At 39.0% G+C, this 22,237-nt stretch overlaps 1 protein-coding gene across 1 annotated transcript in view; it reads right to left on the bottom strand.

Annotated features, from left to right (window-relative positions):
- Positions 1–22,237, bottom strand: part of TBCE (tubulin folding cofactor E) — a 24,412-nt gene extending 2,175 nt beyond the window's left edge. Inside the window, exons 1-13 of the mRNA XM_052671807.1 lie at positions 21,973–22,237; positions 19,740–19,824; positions 10,211–10,403; positions 8,931–9,015; positions 8,167–8,266; positions 6,674–6,776; positions 3,588–3,664; positions 3,216–3,311; positions 2,328–2,392; positions 2,177–2,241; positions 1,550–1,702; positions 716–869; positions 549–617 (exon numbers count right to left, since the gene is read on the bottom strand). Coding sequence (XP_052527767.1) covers positions 549–617; positions 716–869; positions 1,550–1,702; positions 2,177–2,241; positions 2,328–2,392; positions 3,216–3,311; positions 3,588–3,664; positions 6,674–6,776; positions 8,167–8,266; positions 8,931–9,015; positions 10,211–10,403; positions 19,740–19,824; positions 21,973–22,072 — 1,345 coding nt within the window. The 5' untranslated portion in view covers positions 22,073–22,237. The remainder of the gene's footprint in view (positions 1–548; positions 618–715; positions 870–1,549; positions 1,703–2,176; positions 2,242–2,327; positions 2,393–3,215; positions 3,312–3,587; positions 3,665–6,673; positions 6,777–8,166; positions 8,267–8,930; positions 9,016–10,210; positions 10,404–19,739; positions 19,825–21,972) is intronic.

Here is a 22,237-nt window from a genome sequence, read left to right as displayed (position 1 = left end):
TTGTATCCTTTCCCCAGCCTCATATTCCCTGTTCTACTTTGCTTCTACCTAAACATTAAAATGTAATGCTTTACAATTCTGTTTAGAAGTTTAAAAAAAAAAAGAAAAAAAGGATAAATTCTATCAAATAGGAAACAAAGCGAAGAGAATTTCTACATCTGGGATGTAATGTAGCTTAAGTATGTCAACAGCCCCAAACATCAAAGTTACCCATATTTTTCCTTCACAGTCCTAAAGCAGTTATACAAATTAAGAAACATAATCAGGGAACAGCTAAGCGAGTAGGGTTAAAATCTCAAATCTCTGTGGAAAAATCATTCACACGGGCAGAAGAGAATATCAATACTTCTCTTCCTCACTAAGTCTTAATTAACAAAATCATTCAGGTTGGATTGCAGGGGAAAAGGAGCTGGAATTACAAGCTGCAACCCCAGGACCTCTGAAAGGCTTTGGAACCCCGTGTTCTCCATATACACCCAGGAAACACCAATCTCATAAAAACATTTCCAGTGCAGAAGGAAAGGCTTTGACCATTTCTGGCGTCTTACTCAAAAGTTGATTTTTCAGAGTCAAAGGCTGTTGTCCCTTCAGTTCTCCTTCTTCAGGTGCACCATATTCTACGTAAAGGAAAGCACACACAGACACGAGCACTTTTGAGACTAAAATTCAACAGCAGCTCAAAGAAGAGCAACCACGGAACTGGACTTGTACTTACTAAGGCAAAGAGATGGGTATCTGGGATGGGCAGCAAGAAATGCTTCACTGGGTTTGTTTCTCGCTGGATCCCAGTGCCCTCCAGCTTCTAGCCAGTCCTTCCCAAATATTTTGCGATAATCAAGCTCTGCTCCTCTTCTCTCATCAGGAAAAATCTATACTGACACAAGAATGAAGCACAATAGAATGATAGGGCTTTCCAGAAAAGAAAATCTAACTCATGATGCTGACTCGTGCTGTTACGGCCTTGTTCAGTACATTTTAACTCCACCAATAATCTTACAAAGCCAATCTCTAAGCACTGACTGATCCATACATTTATGGTACCTTAAACTATTGGGAATCTAAGGAGCTCTACCTCCATGTACCGACTGATCCATACACGAATATTGAATTATTCTTTGTAGCTGCAGCACACATGCTGTTTCTGTCCTCCTTTATGCAGAGTTCTGCTGCAAGTTTGATTTGATTCAGATAGTGCTAGCCTCCTGTTACAGAAGATAACTGAAATGGGTTAACAATGCTGCTTTTTCTTTTCTTTTTGGCAAGTGTATGCTTTTTATTAATGGCCCTGCAATTTCAATAGGAACCAATGGAGAAATGCCAGTGCTATTTTATATTTTCCCGCGTTCTAACGCCTATTGAACCAGCAATGCTCACAAGCAGGGCTGTACTTTGTGTTCCCAGTTAGTGCCCCCTTACCAAAGCGATGGAATAATCAGTACTTCACTTTTCCCACATCCGAACAAACAAAAGAAGCTGAACAAAAATTAATCAAGCAACGATTTGGAATGTTTTTCTGCAGACTTGTGCAATTTCTTGACGCATCGCATACCTCAGACTTGTTCAAAACCTCCAACTGACTTATCTTGGCAATAATCAGCTGTCTCAGGGTCTCTGGATTCTTCTCTGTGTCCATCAGAGGGTTACTGCGACACTCCAGTACCTGCAAACTTGGCAGTTTTTCAAGCTCATTGATCGACGACCACTGAAATGGAGGGGAAGAGTCTGTTGAGGAAACACAAAGCTCACTGCATCGCAGAACAATAAGCAGTGACATTGGCCTTTCCTGTGCAGTAACTGTGAATGAAACAATTCTTCTGGACAGCAGAACCAGCTACTTCCATGCTCTTCATTTGATGAAGAAAATAATCGCAGTACATTTCATTAAAAAAACTAGATAAACTGAGAGCTATTCAGCATTTTAAATTGATGGAATTGCACATGAGGAATTATGAGGTAGCAGAGGGATAGGACTCACCACCATAAATCTCATCAATTGAGATGCTAGGGATCTTTTAAAACTCTGAAATTCCCACTTGTGTGTTGACCAAAGAGTTCAGTATTTGCCTCAAGCTCTTACACCAGCAATCAAACTAATCTCAAAAAAGCAAATTGCAAGTTACCCTTAAAGAAAGATGCACACGTTTACAAAATGTGAAGCTCTCACAAGCAAACCTACCTGTGAGATTTTATTGTCATTTATTGCAAGGCGTTTTAAGGAAGGAAACATTTTAGTCTTGCATCCTAGGAAAAAGAAAAAGTCCAAACAATAATGAAAACTTTAAGTGAACAGAATTATAAGGCCAAAACCAACTGCTTCTTTTACGTACCAAACTCAGCATCGGGAAAGTGTACAGAAGATATTCCATTGTTGGTAAGTATTAATTGTTCTAATCTGAAATGTAAGACATAATGATTAGTACACAACATTTTTTGTTAAAATAAACCTCCCAAAAAAACCCACCTCAATTTTTGCTTTGTTTATTAAAAACAAAGATGCAACAGACTTTTAACATCGATGACAAGTGAACAGCAGTAGACAGCACTCAGGCCTTGGCAGAGCATTTAGAAAATAAGTGCAATAATTTCAAGCTTTGCCTCCCTCCAATCTCACTGTGTTTTGCTTTTTTTTTTTTTTAATTAGAAAAGCAAAACCAACAAAGGACAAATAGATGGACAGTGTGGGATGGCCTGCTCGTGGAAACTGCCCATCACCAATGGTCTTTAATGTCACACCTTCCACCAAAGAGCCCTAACAGCATTCTGCACAAACAACTGTGATGGCTGTGCAGCTACTGATGAGCCTCTTTAACACTGTCATGGACATAAAACCATTCCTAAGAAGCCACAACCAAATCTCTTTTGCTTTTCCACAACAACTCTCTCTCCTGTTGTCATAGATAAAATGCTGTAGATGCTAACACTTAAAGAACTTAGTAAAGTGATAAATAATTTCAGTTTTATAAGTAAGTATATAATAAAAAATTACCAACACACAACTTAAGAATGCCTTGTTTACAACAAACTAAGATTGTATTAAGATAGCTCAAGCAATTCAGTTACTCTTCTCAAGAGGGCAAACTGCTTCTGTTTTAAGATTCCATTCATCTTCCATGAAGCATAAAAAAACCAAACGTATTTCAGTCCACAAAGACTACACAGAAGAATGAATACATGGGTAAGACAAAGAACTTCCAGCAAATTTGTTTAACAGCTACCTGGGGAGATATCCTATCAGGTGCAGCTGATTTCCATCCAGTAGCTGGTTGTTTGAAAGGTCCAACAGTTTCAGGGTCTGCAGGACATTATCAGGCCTGCCACATTGAAAAACAATAACAAAACAAAACACCACACAAAAGCAGAATATTTCAGGTTATTTTTCATTAAAATACTGGTTTTCTATGTATATAACTGCACGCAGATAATTGTACTTATAAAAAGTATTTGGAAGTACATCATGTGAAGCTTGCACTGTGCATGTCACAATTATGTCATGGTGTCATAACCATTGCAGGAATGTCCCTTAGCAGCTATACCATAACTTAGCAGTACATCAGTCACAAAAGTCCGATGTGTGTTACCCATCTTACCTTTCCAAAACTGTAATATTATTTGAAGTAAGGTATAATCCTTCAAGGACTGGCCATCCTGGAGCACAAAGAAGAACCTATGAGCAAAACATCATTTAATGCAACAGAAGTTGGGAAAAAATTATTCCAGAAATTATACTTTAAGCAGATTCCCCCAGAACATATTCAGAACTAATCATAGGTATCAAAACCAGAAATGAGTATTGCAGGTTGCCTAATGCTCATTTTCTTCTAAGCAGCACTTCCTTGTGTCCAGAACTATCAGCACAGGCACTTAAAGCTCAGTAAAGAGTGCGGGCGTGTTGGGGATAGTCTGTTGGAATGGCTGGCAAGGATCAGGCACCGGAACAGCCACTGCTGATCAGAAAAGCAAAACATAAATGCAAGATCTGTTGCAAAAGAAATAAAGATAAGAAGTAATCTGTCATCATGCAAGTCTGTGATGTTCCTCTATGTTTAGTCTCTTCGTGTCAGGAAGAAAATAGTGCTAATGGGAAAGATGGAAAGAAACCTAACAAGTCATCAAAGTAACTTAACAGGGCTGTTGTCAGCTACTTGCATATAAAAAGTTGGGAATTATTAAATGAAATTATCAGGCAGCAAGATCAAAAGCCAAAAGGGATATTTTTTCATACAGCACATAATTAAATTGATTTTATAAGATGTAGACATAAAAAATTTTGGATAGATCCTCAGTGCTGCTGAATAAATGATGAAAGAAAAACCCAGAAAGATTATTTAAATACAGATTATTTAAATATACGGCCACCAGCTCAGGAAGCCTTGGAATTCCAGATGACTTGATAAGAAGCTCTTGCTCTATGCTTGTCCATTGCCTCTAATTTTTCCCAACTACCTGCCACTTGCTAGTGCCAGCAATAACGATGCTGCACCTCTGCTCTAACCCTGTGTTTGTTTTTTTTTTCCCCTATACACAAGGTATTAGTTTGAGAACAAAATGACAAGCAGATCACTGTGATCTAAATATTGAATGAGAAAGTAAGTGTAGCTTTGGAGTCAAAACTATGAATTACTCTCAAATGGATTAACTCAGTTTCCATTTCAATGATTTCTAAGATATTTTACAGGACATCTTGTCCCTCTGAAGATTATATGGTATGTGTTAAACAACCGAAAGGAATAATGCAGTAATATGTTCTCTTAGTGACACACTAGCAGAAATCTCAGATGTATCTTGATGTACACATACAATGCACAAATGAAATAACTGTTTGGAAAAACCAATGCTCAGGACAGGCAATCAGGGAGTCATGCCAAACTGCATGGCAGTCTCTATTGTTTGAACATTTTAAAAGAGAAGAACATATGCAAACAAAAATGCAGGTCTTTTTTAAGACCTGCCCCCTTGCCATATATTCTCATATACAGCAATACATTATTTTGAAGTGCTCCAGATCACTCTAATTTTGATGAAAACATTTCCAGGACTTTCAGACTTCTTTTACATTCTCACTGACAGTCTCTGCGTTCCTCTGTGGCTTGGATCACATTCATTATTATTTTCTATTACAAAGCCAACTTCTCAATGTAACTTCCCATGCAGCTTTAGCAATAACATTTTAAGTGGTTTCTTCACAGAGTATTAATAACATGGAGTGCCTTCAGTTTTTCCCTTTTGTGTGCCCTGGAACACCACCTCCTTTAAGCACAGGCTTAGGAGAATATTAATCAAACAAACGTTAATTTTACAAAAAAGGCTTCTGCATCAAAAGCCTCTTTACCAGCTACACTAAACTGTCAGCTAGACTGAAGTTTCAAAAATAAATGCAAAATGTTATCTAATTTTAAACTGCTCTGACTAACCAGAGGCTTGGCTTTGAACCTTCGTTACCCATATTGAACTGTAACCTGCATGAAGTAGTGGTCAGGTGCTGCCCAGGAAGGTGGTGGAGTCACCAACCCTGCAAGTGTTCAAGAAACATTTAGCTGTTGTTTTGAGGGACATATTTTAGTGAGAATTATTGGTGGATGGTTGGACTGAATGATCTTGTAGGTCTTTTTCAACCTTGGTGATTCTATAATTCTAAGCCAAAGCTACACAACTCTTTTAGCACCCTGGTTGAGATGCCAGCCACCAGCAGCACCAACCTCTTCACAGTGCTCAAATTTAAATTCTGATGTGCATTAGACAGCATTTAGAGTGTCTGTAATCATGAAGTTCTTCCATTCAATTCAACATTCATATTGCTGCCATTATGGAAAGATTATCAACTAGCACCAATGGTTTAAAAGGACAATAGATGGATAATAACAAAAACATAGCAACAATCCTCCTCTAGCCTCAAGAGAAGAAACTGAAAACCCTTCCACTTCAATCAGAACACCAGTTTTGGTAAGTATTCTATCATTGGGTAGCAGTTGACAGCAGAAATTTGAAAATTCAGCTGATTTCTCAACACAGTACTTATAAGATCTGATGCAGAGAAATCCAAATAATGGATTAGTACTTACAAGTCCCTGTAAGTAACAAAGCACTACTGAAAAGTGATTCATAGGGCCTTCTCCTCCACCCACTCCAGATAAAATGCCACTGCTAACACGTTTGACAACAGGACTTTGCCCTTAATGAGGTGAGACATTAGGGCAGAATCAATGAAATATTTGCATGTTTCAGTTCCTGAAACAAGTCAGAGCTTAGTTTATTGTGTGCTACATCTGTGCTGTACGATGTATGTCAGGTATTTTCATTGGTCACCACTGATGCAAAGTGGTGCCAAAGCAACTATTTCATGTCACACTGACCCATGTTCTCTTTGCACTTGTTCTATTAACTACCTTAAAGTACATACAAACTCTTACTAACTGCAAGGAAACAAAACTTTCAAATCTTTGGAACATGAAGTTAAAGTATACTTTAACTGCTTTATCTTGACTTGGTAATTTACAGATGTAAATGAAGTCAAACGTCTTATTAAACTCCTGTCCCAATGTAATCTACATTTCCAACAAATACAGTTATGTTACAGCACCTTTACTAAGCATGATCATATTTCAGAAGAATGATACAATGTATAAATATTACTGTGCTTTACTTGTATAAAACAAAAATATTAAAAAGTTATTACCTCTGTCCATGTTATCTCAGTCTGATTAAGTGCCAGTGTTGTCAACTTTGAAAATGCACTAGATTTAGCAATTGATGTAGATGGAAATTTCATTTTGTTTCCACTGTATAAAGAGAGCAATTATTAGCATAAAATTAAATAAATCTAATTATTCATGAAGTCACTCAATTGGAATTACAGAGTAAGGACAAAAATAATATGAGCATAATTAAAAAAAAAAAGTCACTGATAGCATTTCACACACCTAAAAACACTACAAGATATAATTCAGCTTACATTCAAACTCATTCTATCCTAATTTACCCTCCTACCTCATGGATGCACATTTACTCACCTGTGGCTTCCCCACACCTTCCTTCCCTACATTTTAAATTTGAAGATAATGGCTTTCTTTAATAAGAAACAAAACCAAGCCTGATCTGGGGCTTAAACTCCTTAGTGCTGATTGAAACTAGTGAGAATGAAACAGAAAGTACGTAGAAAATGTTAACAGCAAAAATATCACTATCAAACACTTAAAAGATTCAATATTGAAGACATCAAATTAGTTTTCATTATCTGCCCCCCCCCCCCCAAAGTTCTTATTTCTTTCTTAAAGTCTGATGTACTTGAGTATTAGTACAAGAAATCGCTTGATGTAGTTACACTTACAAGAATTTTTTCCCACTTAAACAAGCTCTGAGAGAGTTTGTGGAATTTATTGGTGCATTGGATACTTCCTCCAACACTACTTGTGCACACACACAAATTCATTAACAGACCTACCTGGTAGCTTCTTTTCTAGAATAAACTCTTGACAGAAGATCAAAACAATTTAAAAAATAATAATTCAAACTGCAAGCTCCAAATTCCACCCTCCCTTCCATTTTACATTTCAATTTTATCACAAACAACTTCTAAATACCCGTAAGTCTAGGCTGCGTTTCTCAACAATGGAAATGAAAAAATTATTTTAAGTAAATTCAGACAAGTTTTCCATATTCTCACACATGCTGATAATAGTAAATCACAACTACATATCGTTTATGCACTGTTAAACCCTCATATTACAAACAGCACCCAGGTTGCAATACCTATTCAGTGCTAAACATTGAGGAATATATATTTTTAAATAATTGGGGGTGTTATATTTTGGTCAGGTTAGCTATAAAACTAAATACAAACACTGGGCACACCTTATTATTAAAGCAACTCAGTGTCTATTTCAATTCAGCTTACGTTGCTTTCAAATTATTTTAGCTACACTGTGTGTATCATACAGTGAAGGTTTTGGAAGTTGTTAGTAAGACAACAGAGATCACGTATGAAAGCATGTATCTACACTCTGTAACAGTGAGATTAAAAAAAAGGAAAAGTAATTAAAACTTAGCTGCCATTAAAGCCCATACTGAAGCACTCAATTATCTTTTGAAAGTTGATCTCATATCTAAAACAGTCTCTTCTTTTTTCCCTTACCTCCAAAGGAACAGAAATCCAAATATGCATATTTATACCTGATATCAAGCGTTTCCAGATCTGGAACTTGAGAAGCAATATCTATTACTGTATCCCAGTATGCCACCAGATTTTTTGAAAGATCTATCTGTCTGATATCTGAAATTTCATATTAAGAAAACAAACATCTCAAGCCTGAACTTCCTTCTTCAGGAACTAGAATTAGGTTTTGGTTTTGAATCAAATAAGGGAAAACAGAATACATTTTTGTTAGCCCTAAGAGGTACTACTATTCAGTTACAGCAAATTTTACATTCATTTGTACAGAAAGCACAGCACAGAAATGGCTTAGAGTTGTTATAAAAGAGCTTAACTTTACAAATCTTAAAATGGATACATTTCTGCATTGATAGCAATTTTTACCAGTCCCCATAAACAAAATACCTTGCTTTGATCTTCTATAACATTGCCATAACGTGTAGTCCACTGAATACATTATTTGTTACATATTTGAAACCTGTGGTACCTACAGGACAAATCAACTGTATTTTTATATGGTTATCTATTCTAGAGTTATATTTTAAAAAAATCCTATAGCTGGAAACTTCTGAAATTGCAGCCACAGTAATAATCTCTGATCATATTGCTATTTTCAGTCACTATCTGCATTCTTCCTCAAAAACTGTGGGCTCCTACATTTTAACTCTTTAAACACTGAACTGAGCTTATAAAAACAAATTTCAATTTTGAATTCTTTTCTGTAACATAAAGGTAAACTTTACTTGTGCTATTGCATTATATAGCAAATATTCCAAAAGGATACTAGCACACGTTCCACTGATTTCCTCTTTCTGACCAGCATGGCTCACCATGCATTCATGCACTGAGATATGTACCAGTTGGTGCAGCTGGCTAAATGAAGAAGAACATTCTGTTAAGCAATCTTCAAACACAAACGGGCACAATACATAAGCACCTGGTTGTTACAAAAAAAATAATACTCTTTTCATAAATATCTCCTTGAGAATGAGTGTCATACATTGTATCTCTCTTGTATACCCCTTGTACTACAAAACAGGTCTCACTGAATCACACTTTCTTCTTCTCTCCCACTTTCCTCTTCCCCTTCATGCACCTCTCCTCTGCCTCCCACAGATTACAACTGATATCAGAAAAAGTCATAAAAGAGACAAAATGTATGCAAACTGGAATTTAGTTGGCATTTCCAAGTCATTTTTTGGTAATAGTTTTTGCAAGGAGTTCTAAGTGATTTTTTATTCTTTATATCACTTAGGAAAAAAAGGGGGGCAAAAGGCATTTTTGACTGCTAAATATGTTCTGGGAAACAAAAGGAATACAGTTGTGGAATACCAGCTCAGAGAGGAAACTGTCACCTACTGAACTGATGCCTCGCTGGTGCTGGAGGCCATTCAAACTGCAGTCTATTGCACATCATTAAATCAGTTCCTTTCCTACCCTCACAAATAAATGGAAATTGACATGGACTGACTGAAAGACATCAGTAGCTGTACAGTGACTTTCTGACTTCCTTCTCTTTGTTACATAATCATTACTGATACCATTAAACTAAGATGAACCAAGAAGGACCATACTTATACTCAGAAAATCCACTTATTTGAAAAGGACCAGGAATGTGTATTTACAAAGTTATAAAACACGTTATTGATGATACAAAAAATATCTTAACTGTGTGCAATTTGGCAACTGTGTAACTGCTACACAAGTGGAGTTGATACACTGAACCAACAGAAAACCAGCCTACACAACAGTGAATGGTTTCATGCTGGCTCAACAAGCCCAAGCAGCTCACCTTTTGGTGAGCAGAAACACAGAAAGGGAATAAGCAAGATCAATCCTTTTGTCAGCAGCAAACAATCACATCAGATAAAAAATACCATGCGAAATTATTGACTCAATATCTTAAATTTCAAGAGACCTTTCATTTGTCAACAAGTGTCTTGAACTTAGGGTGAACAGCATTCCAACGGCCACGTTACCTTAAGATCTGAGGACCACATGATTTTGCTTTCCTTATTATCAAACTAGCATTTGACAGAGTGTATCTTAGATTTCACATTTTACTTGCCTTTGTTTTTTTTCAATAGAATCTCTGCCAACAAATTCCACAGTCTTCTTCCCAAATACATACGTATTCTCTATTCCATTTTGAGCATCTTGTTTTTCATTCAACCCATACCGGCCCTTTACTGCAGTAAGAAAATCTACTCCAAAATTTGCTTTGTTTGGGCGGATAAACGACCCTCCTCTGGGATGCCTGGAAAAGAGCAAGGAAACAGTGAAAGATGGAAAGTTACCATTAGAATGATTAAAAAAGGCAAAGTTTAAAACTTGATTATTACTTTTTAAAAAAATACCATGAACCAAAGCAGCCAGAGGGCAACTGTACAGACCAAGGTCAGACATCTCTACTTCTGCTCAGCAAAACTTGGCAACATTTGCAAAGTATCACTGCTAGTATTTGACACAAGTTTACACTGTAAGATACTGTAAGAACTGAAACGCACCAACACCAAATGCACTCAAATGTGAACTTTACCATCGCAGTGCCGATAGCAGAAAAAACTGCCCGGTTCTTTCCAAACTCATTAAGAACTCATTCTTATCCAGCAAATCAAGTTTCTTCCAATGGACAGACACAAACTTACCTCAAATCATGTGACAAATACGTCTGGAGTCTTAGCTCTACCTAAGACCCATAGGAACACTCAGAATAGTAGCCATTTCACCTGAATAATTCATTTGAAATGTTGAGATTGAGAATGTAGCTTTGTCCTTTCATCTCCCCAAAAATGACATAAGAAGTGGTACAATTTGTATCTTATCTCATACTAACTCAAATAAATAATAAAATAAAAAACTAACAGTAACTTGGTAAAATTTGGAAACTGAATATTCAACAAAATTATCAAGCTAATGCACATTCTACACAGTCCTATGAAATGTCTTAGTTTCTCTTGTGCTGAAAAAAAAACACATAACAATTTCTTGCCATGTAATTGCTTTGACAATTTCTATGAAAATTAGAAAGGAAATAGTAAGATGAACTGGCAAAAACAAGTTGTGGGAATGGTATCACTGAACAGATGGAGGGTATAATAGGAAGATCAGACAGAAAACAGCAGGAATAAAATTGGTAGTTATGATTACCTGTCTGCCTTCCAGCTGAGAAGAGCACTGACTCTGATTGGAAAGTACCCAGGAGGAAGAAACCACTTAGGTAAATAAAATTCTTCTCCAAACATCATGTAAGCATTGAGTGGCTCATTAACAAACCATAATATACATCATCAACTCTTCTGAACCCAAAATTCTCTCAGAAAAATGGTAACTGGAGACCATGAATCCTATGGATCCATTGCAAGGAGATGGGCACCATATATTCAAATAGTAATTAAAAAAATCAGTACTGGAAAGTGCCTGTGCTAGTTTTATTCATTAACACTTGCAGTATTTACATAAGTGCTCTCATATCCTAATAATAATCTGGGTAGAAACAAGATATTATTGACTCTAAATACTTCACTTCTCATACTCAACACAAATTTTCAATTATGTACACTTTTGCTCTGGCAACACTTTTTTGAGCCCTTCTTCCCATTTCTTTGAAGCTATTCTTCACAATTTGCAAATATTTGATGTTCAATTTTTTCTAACATAAATTTGTGACGCTTTCTTATTACAATTTCTTCTAACAATAAATCACATTTTCACTACCTTATTAACTACATCTCTTACAAGTGTAGTACATCATTCCTACTTTTGTATTTACTCAAGTCAAACAGCTCTGTAGACAGCAGGTGCTTCAAGATCCTAACAGCTCTAGCAATTGTTCTTGCTTACATTACCTTACCTCTTGCTGTGTGTTTAATCTGAAATCTTCTGTTCCTCTTCCCATCACCTTGTCTCTCCCCATCTTATCATGTCTATTCCTTTGCACTCAAAAATTCTGTTTCTTCTCTCCTCTCTCCAGCTCATTCATCAAAGTTAATCTTAAATCCTCCATACCAGCATCCTTCTCATCATGCTGTTTATCCCTAGCACAGACAAAGCCTTTGGACCTTTTACCATACTGCTTCCTAAACCCATTTCTTACCTCTCAGCTCACTGTTTCCATTGACACCCCTTTTCTCTCACTATCTTTCCAGAAGCCAGTTCTACCCTTGATGAAAGAAAAGAAAAAAAGGGAACTAGCTTGCCCTGTTTTCTCAAGCTCTAGGGTGATCTGAAGCTACAGTTAAGTATGGTACATTTCTTCTCTCAAGCCTCTCCTATTTTTTTTGTTGTTGTTGTCTTGTTTTAGAGAAAGATCACGGGGTTTCTCTCTCCTGTTGGTGACACTTCTGAGCATTCTCCCTTTCAGCACAAACTTACATAATGTATAATCAAATCCATTCCACAGTCTCTTTTTCGGTTCAATTTTATTAATCTTACCTGCCTTTTCAAGAACTGTCCAAGAGAAGGACAGAAGAGGAGATTTTGCAATAACCTTATTTTCAGGCATAATGATTACATGTTCAAGGAGAAAGGTAACCTGTAAGTTGCTTTCCCTAAAATACATTCCCTGTATTAATCTTCACACTAGGGAATAGGAGCTGTAGGAGCCACATGCCCATATCACACAACCAAAGTACAGCACCTGGACTCATGAAGAAGCATGCCTATGGGCAACCAATCTTCATAACTGGAAAACAAAGAGATCATAGAATATCCAAAGTGGAAGGGAGCCAGAGGGATCATTAAGCCCAGGTCCCAGCTCCACACAGCCCCAAATCCAAAACCTGAGAGCGATGTCCAAACACTCCCTGACCTCCACACTCAGAGCCGTGCCCACAGCCCCGTGCAGCCCGTTCCGTGCCCACCGCCCTGTGGTGCAGCACCTGTCCCCAACCCCACAGCCCCTCCCCTGCCGCAGCTCCATGCCGTTCCCTCGGGCCCTGCCGCTGTCACACAGAGCAGAGCTCAGCGCTGCCCCTCCGCTCCCTGCGAGGAGCTGCAGCCGCCAGCGGGCCTCCCCCCAGCTCCTCTGCTATGAGCACACCCAGGGGCCTCCAATGCTCCCTGTGCATCTTTACCTCTAGACTTTTTCACTGTCTTCATAGCCCTCCTTTGGATGCTGTCTCATAGTTTTATGCTCTTCTCACATCCTGGAATATGTCCAATCTGGGCTCTGACAATCAGCTTGTGAGAGAGATCTTGATATTGTTAGTGGATAGTAACAGTAGACAGAAAGATTTCTTTGTCCAGTACTGGCTGCTTTGCAATGAATATATCAAGATAGTTATCATGGGTGGAGGCATACACACTACAGGGATCAGATGGTGTCAGAAATGACAGCTATTTGAACCCATGCACCTCATCTAGATGGTGTGTAAACAGATTTTTTCCTTTTAGGGGAAAGTTCTCAATAAATCAGAATTCTTTTAGAAGAAGCTACATGCTGTACTAAAGAAAATCCTTCAAATTTTATTTTAGAATAGAGGCTGTGATTGCTGTGACATCAAACAAAGCTCATGAGTGACACCTAGGATTAATCTGCTATGATGTATCAAATTCCTGACTACACAGCAGAAGCTTTGAAGATGTCAGCAAGTAATTGAAGTTCTTGCAAGATAACCTCAGTCAAACAGACATGAAAGTTGACTCTGAATTTTCACAAAACAAGCGAAGAAAAAAATTGGACGCCTGCAGTTCCAGATGCTCACTTGAAGATTCTACATTCAAGCACCGCTCAGCGCAGCTTTATTTCAACACTCTACTGCCAGCAGAGGGCAGAAGTCGCAGATGAGTACAGCAGCACCACAGCGAAACAACCAAACCTTCCCACCTGAGACCTTCCCAGGCTAACAGCAACCTTGAGAATGCAAAAAACATACAAAAATCAAAGTTCCCAACAGAAGTAAAATTAATAATGCAAGGAGGATGTGGGATGAGAAAGGAGGTCACAAAGAAGAACAACAGCAAAAAACAAGCAGATGTAATTCAGTAATTTTGAACATAGCATACAAACAAGTTTTACAGTTACAGTGCTTCCCTACTTTTCTGTCTGGGCAAACCTAGGGGGAAGGCCTTAACATTTAATATGGTCAACACTCTTAGTACCAGCTGAAAATCAGAAGTGACTGGGGAAGAACAAAGCTATTCTTTGGCAGGAGGTAACAGCTCTTTCAATTATGAATCAAAACACGCCGTGTGTTACAACAGGAAGTCACTCCCAACTTAGGAAGTAAGCAGAGAAGTACGTCAGCCAGTACTGGGCAGTCCAGCAAAATGGCACAGACGAAAAACAGCTGCTAAAATAGCAATGCATGTGTAAACACTGCGTGTGAAAGGAATACCTGAAACTGTCTGAGAGGATGTCTGTTCAAAAACCCAGCGTGGCTAAGGAGGAAGATGAGCCTTTTGCCACACTAAGCAGTAACCAGGGAATTGCTCAGGCTCTTTTTCCAGTGGGAAGAGGAAGACTCAGACCGAAGGAAGCACAAGAGAAACCTAAACATTTTTTAACTTGGGGAAAAAGAAGAGGATACCAAAGCAACAGTTGAGACTTGGTTTAACATTGCCATTGTCACCTTGCTGGCAGTATCACTTCTCCCTTCTCTTCACATGAGAGCTGGAGCACCCACACGTCCCACAAGAGATGTGGGGACACACATGCTCAGGGTAGGCATGTGCACTTCAGCCCATATCTCCCAGGGAGTAACTTTGTGGACGGGTGCATGGGACAAAAACTTTATTTTGAATACATACTTGTGTTTCAAAAGCTGTATATAAATTTTAACACTATTTTAAGGCTTGATTACTCAACTCTCCTTTCATCTGAAGTTACGTGATACACTACTGCAACTGAAGGTCAAAATAATAGCTTCCTCCATTTCTATGGAACAAGACCTTATTATGAGGAAAAAGACTGAAAGAAATGTCACTGCAGTATGCACTGTTTTTTCCCAATAATCCAGATTTGATGAACACGCTCACAATGTCAGCGTATTCTGAAGCACTACTATACCGTCCACTGGTTCTCATACTCTTTAAGAAGTTGAATTAGTACCACATAACATATGATTCAAACACTGCCACAAAACAAATACATTTAGTCCTAGTTCCATAAAACTTACTACAAAGACCACAGACAGTTGTATGCAGTTCTACAGATCTAACCAAATAAGGACTACCAAGAAGACCCCCTGGTAAGGGAAATTGCATATTCAGTTGTACTTTCCTCTTAGAATACCAGTTTGATGCCATCTCTCTACTTTTTTTTTTTTTTTTTTTTTTCTTTTTCTTTTTGGGAAGCACTCTTTTCAAAGTCACCTTAGAAAGAACTAAGAATTAAAAAAAAAAAAAGTCCTTTCATTGCATTTGTTTACAGTACTGTATGTGAACTGCTGAATCACAGCCTGAGCCTCTGATTGACCACCTGAGGTGACACAATGAGTCAGCCACAGGAGCACAGCCGAAGGCAATTCACCTGTGCTGCTGGAAGGGTGGAGCCTGGCCGCACCTCTCTTAGACCCCACATAAGAGCTGGCTACCAGGAAGGAAGGATCTCTTCTGGAGATCCCTCCTCTGGAGTTTTGCAGCAAGCCCAGGATACAGGTAAGCTTTCTATCTATTCTCTTTTTGTTATTATAACATGCTTAGCCAAACTCTCTTGTTTATTTCATAGTTGTAACATCTTTATAGTCATTGATTATACCAGTATAAAGTACTCCATCAGCTGCTATCGCTCATCAGAATTCAGAGAGTTAGAGAAGCAGTTTTCTAAGCTAAGGGTATTACTGAAAAGGTTTGAGGGGAAAAAAAAACCATGTAACATATATACAAAAATACATTTTTATGTATATATGCATACACTACATAAAGAAATGCTGTAAAAATCTACTACTATCATTTAAAAAAACAAAAAATAGAGAGCAAAGAAAGACATGGTGATTTTGTGCTGGCTTTTTTTGGGGGGGGCGGGGCGGGGGATGTTTTTATAACTTCTTGATAAAAGGAGGTGCTCGTTTTTAAAGCAGATTGCCTTCATCGTCACAATTGGTACAAGAATTACAAGCCTATGTGCACAAATTATGCCTGTTCTGTCTCCAGAGAGACTAAAGAAAGCAGAGTACAAAGGAAGGTATTGTAAGGACAAGATGCTGAAAGATTGCTATATTAAAACTGTTATGGATTATATGCAGCCTCATTCAGAAAGTTGATTTTTAAAATAAGAACTGACATTATTCTCTGAGCTTGCATTCCCTAGGAGCTACTAATGGTTGCTAGAAAAGCAGAAGAGTCTGTACATGTATATAAATATTGTACATACAGATGTAAATCATTCAGGTTTTTGAAATACATCCAGAACATCTTCAGTTGATTCTTCTGTCCACAGAGAATGGAATGGCCAGCCAATTACTTTACTATTTTGCATACAGCAGAATATAACCAGCTTCAACTTGGAAACTTCAATTGAATTCAAAGCATTAAAGAAGCAACTTCTGTTAACAAATTCAGAAGATGTGGTTGCCTTAATTTTCTACCCTTCAGCTAAGGGAAATCATGTAATGTTGAATTAATTTTCTTCCATAAATACTGTCCTCATACTCCTCAAGCCTCACTTTATTTTTATCATTAGTTAAAGGGAGGAAAAAAAATAACCAGTTCTCACAGATTTCTTTGTTTTTCCTAAAGAACAGATCTTGTTTTATCATCTTATTTTCTGCTAATGAAGTCTCTAGGGTTCTCATAATACACAAATGTTGAAGTGGAAAAGATACAGAAGAATTCTGGTTTTTTTTTTCACCACTGAATATGACCTACCTTTTCCTGTTGATCCCTGTTTGGCTAAGGATAACCAACAGCATTCCCAGAAGGGATTTCAAAATAGCTACTTTTAATTCTGAATTTTTAATAGGTAAATTCTATTAATTCAATCTGTGGCTGAACAGCTCCGCTTGCTGGCTTGAGAGAAACTTTAATGTGAACTGATAACAAAGTACACATTCTCATATTCTCTAAGGAGCCCTGAATGCTCTCAGGTCCTGATTAAAAACCCCCCTTGCTCCTTCAGGGCATTTCACTTGTCCCCAGGTCTTTTGGTAGATGCAAGACTAGGCTTACTTTCCCCACAATAAAGGAATAATCATTTTAATCTCAGATCTTTTCAATGTGATATTTTACAGCAACAGCACAGCAGTGTGACATGGAAGGGACTAGGAACTACATTTGGGTAAGAAGAAGTGATAAGACTCACACTGAAAGAAATGGGATGCCATTCAGAGGGACTTTAACAGGCTTGAAAGGTGGGCCCAGGTGAGCCTAATGAGGTTCCACACAGCAAAGTGCAAGGGTTTGCACTTGAGCCAGAGGAATCCCAGACATCCACACAGACTGGAAGGAGCAGTCCTCGAGAGCAGCCTTGTGGAGAAGGACCTGGGGGTCCTGACAGATGAAAAGCTTAATATGAGCCAGCAATGTGCCCTTGCAGCTCAGAAAACAAATGGTATCCTGGGCTCCATCAGAAGAAGCGTGGCCAGCAGGGACAGGGAGGTGATTGTCCCCCTCTACTCTGCTCTTGTGGATCCATCTGGAGTACTGTGTCCAGGTCTGGAGTCCCCAGTACAGGAAAGACAGGAAGATGTTGGAGAGGGTCCAGGGGGAGCCACAAAGATAATTCAGGAGACTGGAGCACCTTCCTTATGAAGACAGGCTGAAGGAGCTGGGCTTGTTCAGCCTGGAGAAAAGAAGACTGCAGGGTGACCTCAGTGCAGCCTTTCAGTACCTAAAGGGAGCCTACAAACAGGCAGGGAGTCAACTCTTCAAAGGGATTGACAACTGCAGGACAAGGGGAAATGGTTTTAAGTTGAGGGAGGGAAGATTGAGGTTGGATGTCAGGGGCAAATTCATTACAGAGTGGTGAGGTGCTGGAACAGGCTGCCCAGAGAGGTTGTGGATGCCCCAACCCTGGAGGTGTTCAAGGCCAGACTGGATGGGGCCCTGGGCAGCCTGGTCTAGTATTAAATAGGGAGGTTGGTGGCCCTGCATGTGGCAGAGGGGTTGGAGATTTGTGATCCTTTTGAGGTCCCTTCCAACCCTGGCCATTCTGTGTATGATTCTGTGTGAAATGGAAACAATCTTAATTTCCACTAGCTGAAAACACAAGCTCTAGAGTTAGCAAACACAGGCACAATGACTACATGTTTTTAATTAATCTTTCAGAGGAAATTCGCATAACAAATTCTTTCTGGTGAATTATTCATTGAAAGCAAAATAAAGTGGATATACAAACATGCCATCTCTGGCTCAGAAAAATCTTTGAACCATGATTAGCCAAAACTATGAATACCCTGAAAAACCGATTACTATGCACTCGTTCTTTCACACTCATCCAGTCACCTGCTATTAGCCAATGTCAGAGGCAGGAAAGGAATCACAACAAATCTTTGGAATCACTGAATTCAGGTACTCTTTTGACTTGCATTCACTAATGTTTAAAAAAAAAATTGCTTATCTTATTGCCAATAACTTAATCTATGTAAATTACAAGGGGGAATTCCTTTTAGTCTTACATTTTTTTGATAAAGCAAAGAGAAACTCCATCCTAAAGTAAGGCTGCAAGACTACAGACAACTTTTAATCCATTTTCTTGTTTTGTCACTTCATATTGTGGTCAGAAACAACAATTCACATAACACCACACATAATCTTCAAAAGTAGGCACTAGGAAACAGGAAAAATATGAGAGCAGGTCAAGTATTTCTGTGATACAGCCATGAAATGTTGTTGTATTCTCTATCACTCCAGGAGCTTGCTGAGCTAGTAGCCCTTAATATTTTAAGAGTCACCGATGAACTTTTCTTCTATGAATTCATCCACTTAATTCTTACTTTTGTCCTAAAACTCAAAGCTTTTAGCAGCAGCTGCTGTATCCCCTGAGACAGAAATCAACAGCTTGCTGCTTTTAGCATTGGCCCTGAAGACCTGCATTCCACAGTTTCAAATGTCTGAGTCTTCAAGCTTAAATATGATGTGCATAGACATATTAAAAATTTATTAAAATAATTTTTAAAAAGGCCACACAACTACACTGCATTTTCCATGCATTAAAAATAACTGAACTTAATACTCACTCACTGGTACAAGTGAATCCAGATAATCAACAGGAATTTGCTATTTTGCCATAACAATATGCGTGAAAGCCATCTTAAATGCAAACCAACTATCTATTAACTGTATCTAAGACAGTTAATAATGATCAACATTTAACTTAAATAGAGAAGTAAGTAGCACATACTGACTCACTTTTTGAAGTAGACTGTAAAGGGCTACTCAAGGTAACATTAGGAGTAACAATATAAAAAAACAATTACATTTTATGACATACCCCTGAAACCATCAGTCCTACTTTCTAGGCATTGCAATCCCTATAACTGATCGATAACTATGCAACAGCTTTTCTGGCATAGCTGGTTGCAATGTTCAGACTTATCTTTTTAAAAACTGGCAAACTGATAACAACATGATTTGCCATAAAAATTGAGGAGGTGTATTTCTTGTGGCCATTTTGCCAATGTGCATGACATGTTAACACCAGGAATAAACTCACCTGCATTTAAAATACTGCGTTCCTTCATAGGTACCATCATGTTTTCCTCTCTGAGGATCATCCCACTCCACTCCAAGCCAAATTCCTGGAAAATATTGTACTATGTTTTCATATTTATGGCATCATAGACACAGAAGCATGGAACAAACCTCTGAAGTTCACCTAGCCTCTCCACAAAAAACAGGAGATTATATCTAGTCCTGGACCAAGTTACTCAGCTAAGTTTCTATCTAGCCAGATCTTGAAGATCTTTGAGAGATTTCAACCTCTCTGGGTAGCCTGTTTCAGTGCTGCATTACTTCTGTACTTAAAAAGATTTTCTGGTCGTCAAATCCGAACTTTCCATGACACAATTTGTGGCTATTGCCCATTATTATATAATTTAATACCTGCAAGAAGAATTTGCCTCTGTCATCTTCATAACTGTCTGCCAAAAGGCTGTAAGGCTACTATTAGAATGTCACTTAATTTTGCTCTTTACCACACTACCCAAGCCCAGCTCCCTTGACGTGTCTACATGGGACGTGTGGTTTACAGCTTTGACACTCTGGGCAGCTCTCTACTGGATACTCTACAGTTTATCCTCATTCATCTTGCACCAGAATGGCTCAAACCAGATACATTATACGGAATGCAAACTTACAAAGAACATCTGCCCTCAGAAGGGGGCAACAGATTCCCTTAATTTGTTGGCCACGTTCATTGTTCTATGGTAACCCAGTACAACGCACACTTTGCCTGTGTCAAAGCTCACTGTTGGTTCACATCCACCCACATAAACTATCAAGTCCTTTGCAGCATGCTCTGTAAGCTACTAGTGTTTGCCAGTTTGTATTGATACATGGGTTTATTTCACACTACATGTGGAAATTCATACCTCTAGAATCTCTTAGGCCCAAATCTAAAGTTCATTAAGCTTGGCCTGTATTGCAGTTCTGCTTTTTGTTACATTAGACAGTTAAAAGTGAACTCTGTTCATTTCCAGACATTAATGAAGATGTTGAACAATAATAATCCCAGAGTTTGGTTCTGGGTTAATCGCATATTATCAGGCAGCTGTCAAATCATTGATTATCACTTTTCTGCTTGACAGACCAGCGGACTTTCAATCCGCCTAATAGTCTTTTCAGCTGGTTTGTATTTCTCCAGCTTCCAATTATTATTATTATTATTATTAGAGATTGTCTAAAAAGTCTTATTAAAGTTTAGGAATATTACATCCCCCATTCTCTTCATCCATATTTCTAGTCATATAATCACAGCAAGACCTTTCATTTTTTACAAAGGTCAAGGTATTCCAATTACCATCTTGTCCTTCATACACCTGGAAACAGATTCCAGGCGAATGTGCTCACGATCCTTCTGTGATGTGAGGTGAGGATGATGAACCTATGGTTCCCTGGCCATCTTTCTTGCTCCTTCTAGAACTGAACGCAATGCTAGTCACCTCCAAGCATTAAGCAATCTTCCCATCCCATCATTACTTTTTCAAAGATGGCATAGCGTGCTCTCACAACTGAACTGGTCAGGTCTTTCAGCAAACAGAGCTGAATCTTATTTGGTTCCAAGCACTGGAGTACAGAATCACAGGAGTGCCCAGACTGTTGGTCTCTCACTGCTGACTGCCTCCCTCTAACACTCTGTCTGTACACAGAGAGATCAGCAAGCACCGTTCACAGAATCACTCAGATTAGAAAAGACCAGTAACACCATCCAACCGTCTGCCCATCCCACTGTGCTCACCAACCACGTCACTCAGTGCCACATCCACGTGTTTCCAGAACACCTCTAGGGACCACTGCATCACTTCCCTGGGCACCCTGTGCCTCACTGCTCTTTCTGAGAAGCACTGTTTCCTAATAGCCAATCTCAACCTTAAGGTTGCAACTTAAGGCGACTACCTCTCATCCCAGCACTGCTACCAGGGAAAAGAGGCTGAACCCCACCTCGCTACGACCTTCTTTCAGGTGATGAGATCTAATGAAAAAAAGAGGTGCTAAGAGCTTTTGGTAGTAAAGAAACTGTAACCACCTCCAACCAGAAGTACTTCTTAGGCTCCTTAGCCTTGTAAACAAACTTTACCTGAGTTAGAAGTTGCCATATCTACACAAAGATACACGCAGGTATGAAACGCGTAAACTGTTAGCTTCCACTTGCCGCAGCTGAATTAAGAAAAGCACCATTAGAACTGCAGCTGGCCACCGTTCGAGCTGTTTGGCCAGGCGCTGCTTACCTGCATGGGGCGGGACGCTGCCGACGTAGCGCACGGTGCCGTACTCCGTGCCACACAGCACTCTCCTGCCCAGCGCGTCAGCGGGCACCCAGGCGGCCATCCCGGTCCTCACACACCCGCAGTGACGGAACCGACGTCCTTAACACTCCCGAGGCGCCGCCGCTACAGCGGACTCTCCTCGCACGGATCAGCAGCGCGGTGACCGCAGGTAAGCCTCGCCCGCCCGCCCCAGCGCTCCTCCCCACGGAGCGGGCTGGTGGCGACT

Source organism: Tympanuchus pallidicinctus, unplaced genomic scaffold, assembly GCF_026119805.1.
Source record: "Tympanuchus pallidicinctus isolate F22 unplaced genomic scaffold, pur_lepc_1.0 scaffold1, whole genome shotgun sequence".
Lineage (NCBI taxonomy): Eukaryota > Metazoa > Chordata > Aves > Galliformes > Phasianidae > Tympanuchus > Tympanuchus pallidicinctus.
This window is presented reverse-complemented; position numbering and strand designations above follow the sequence as displayed.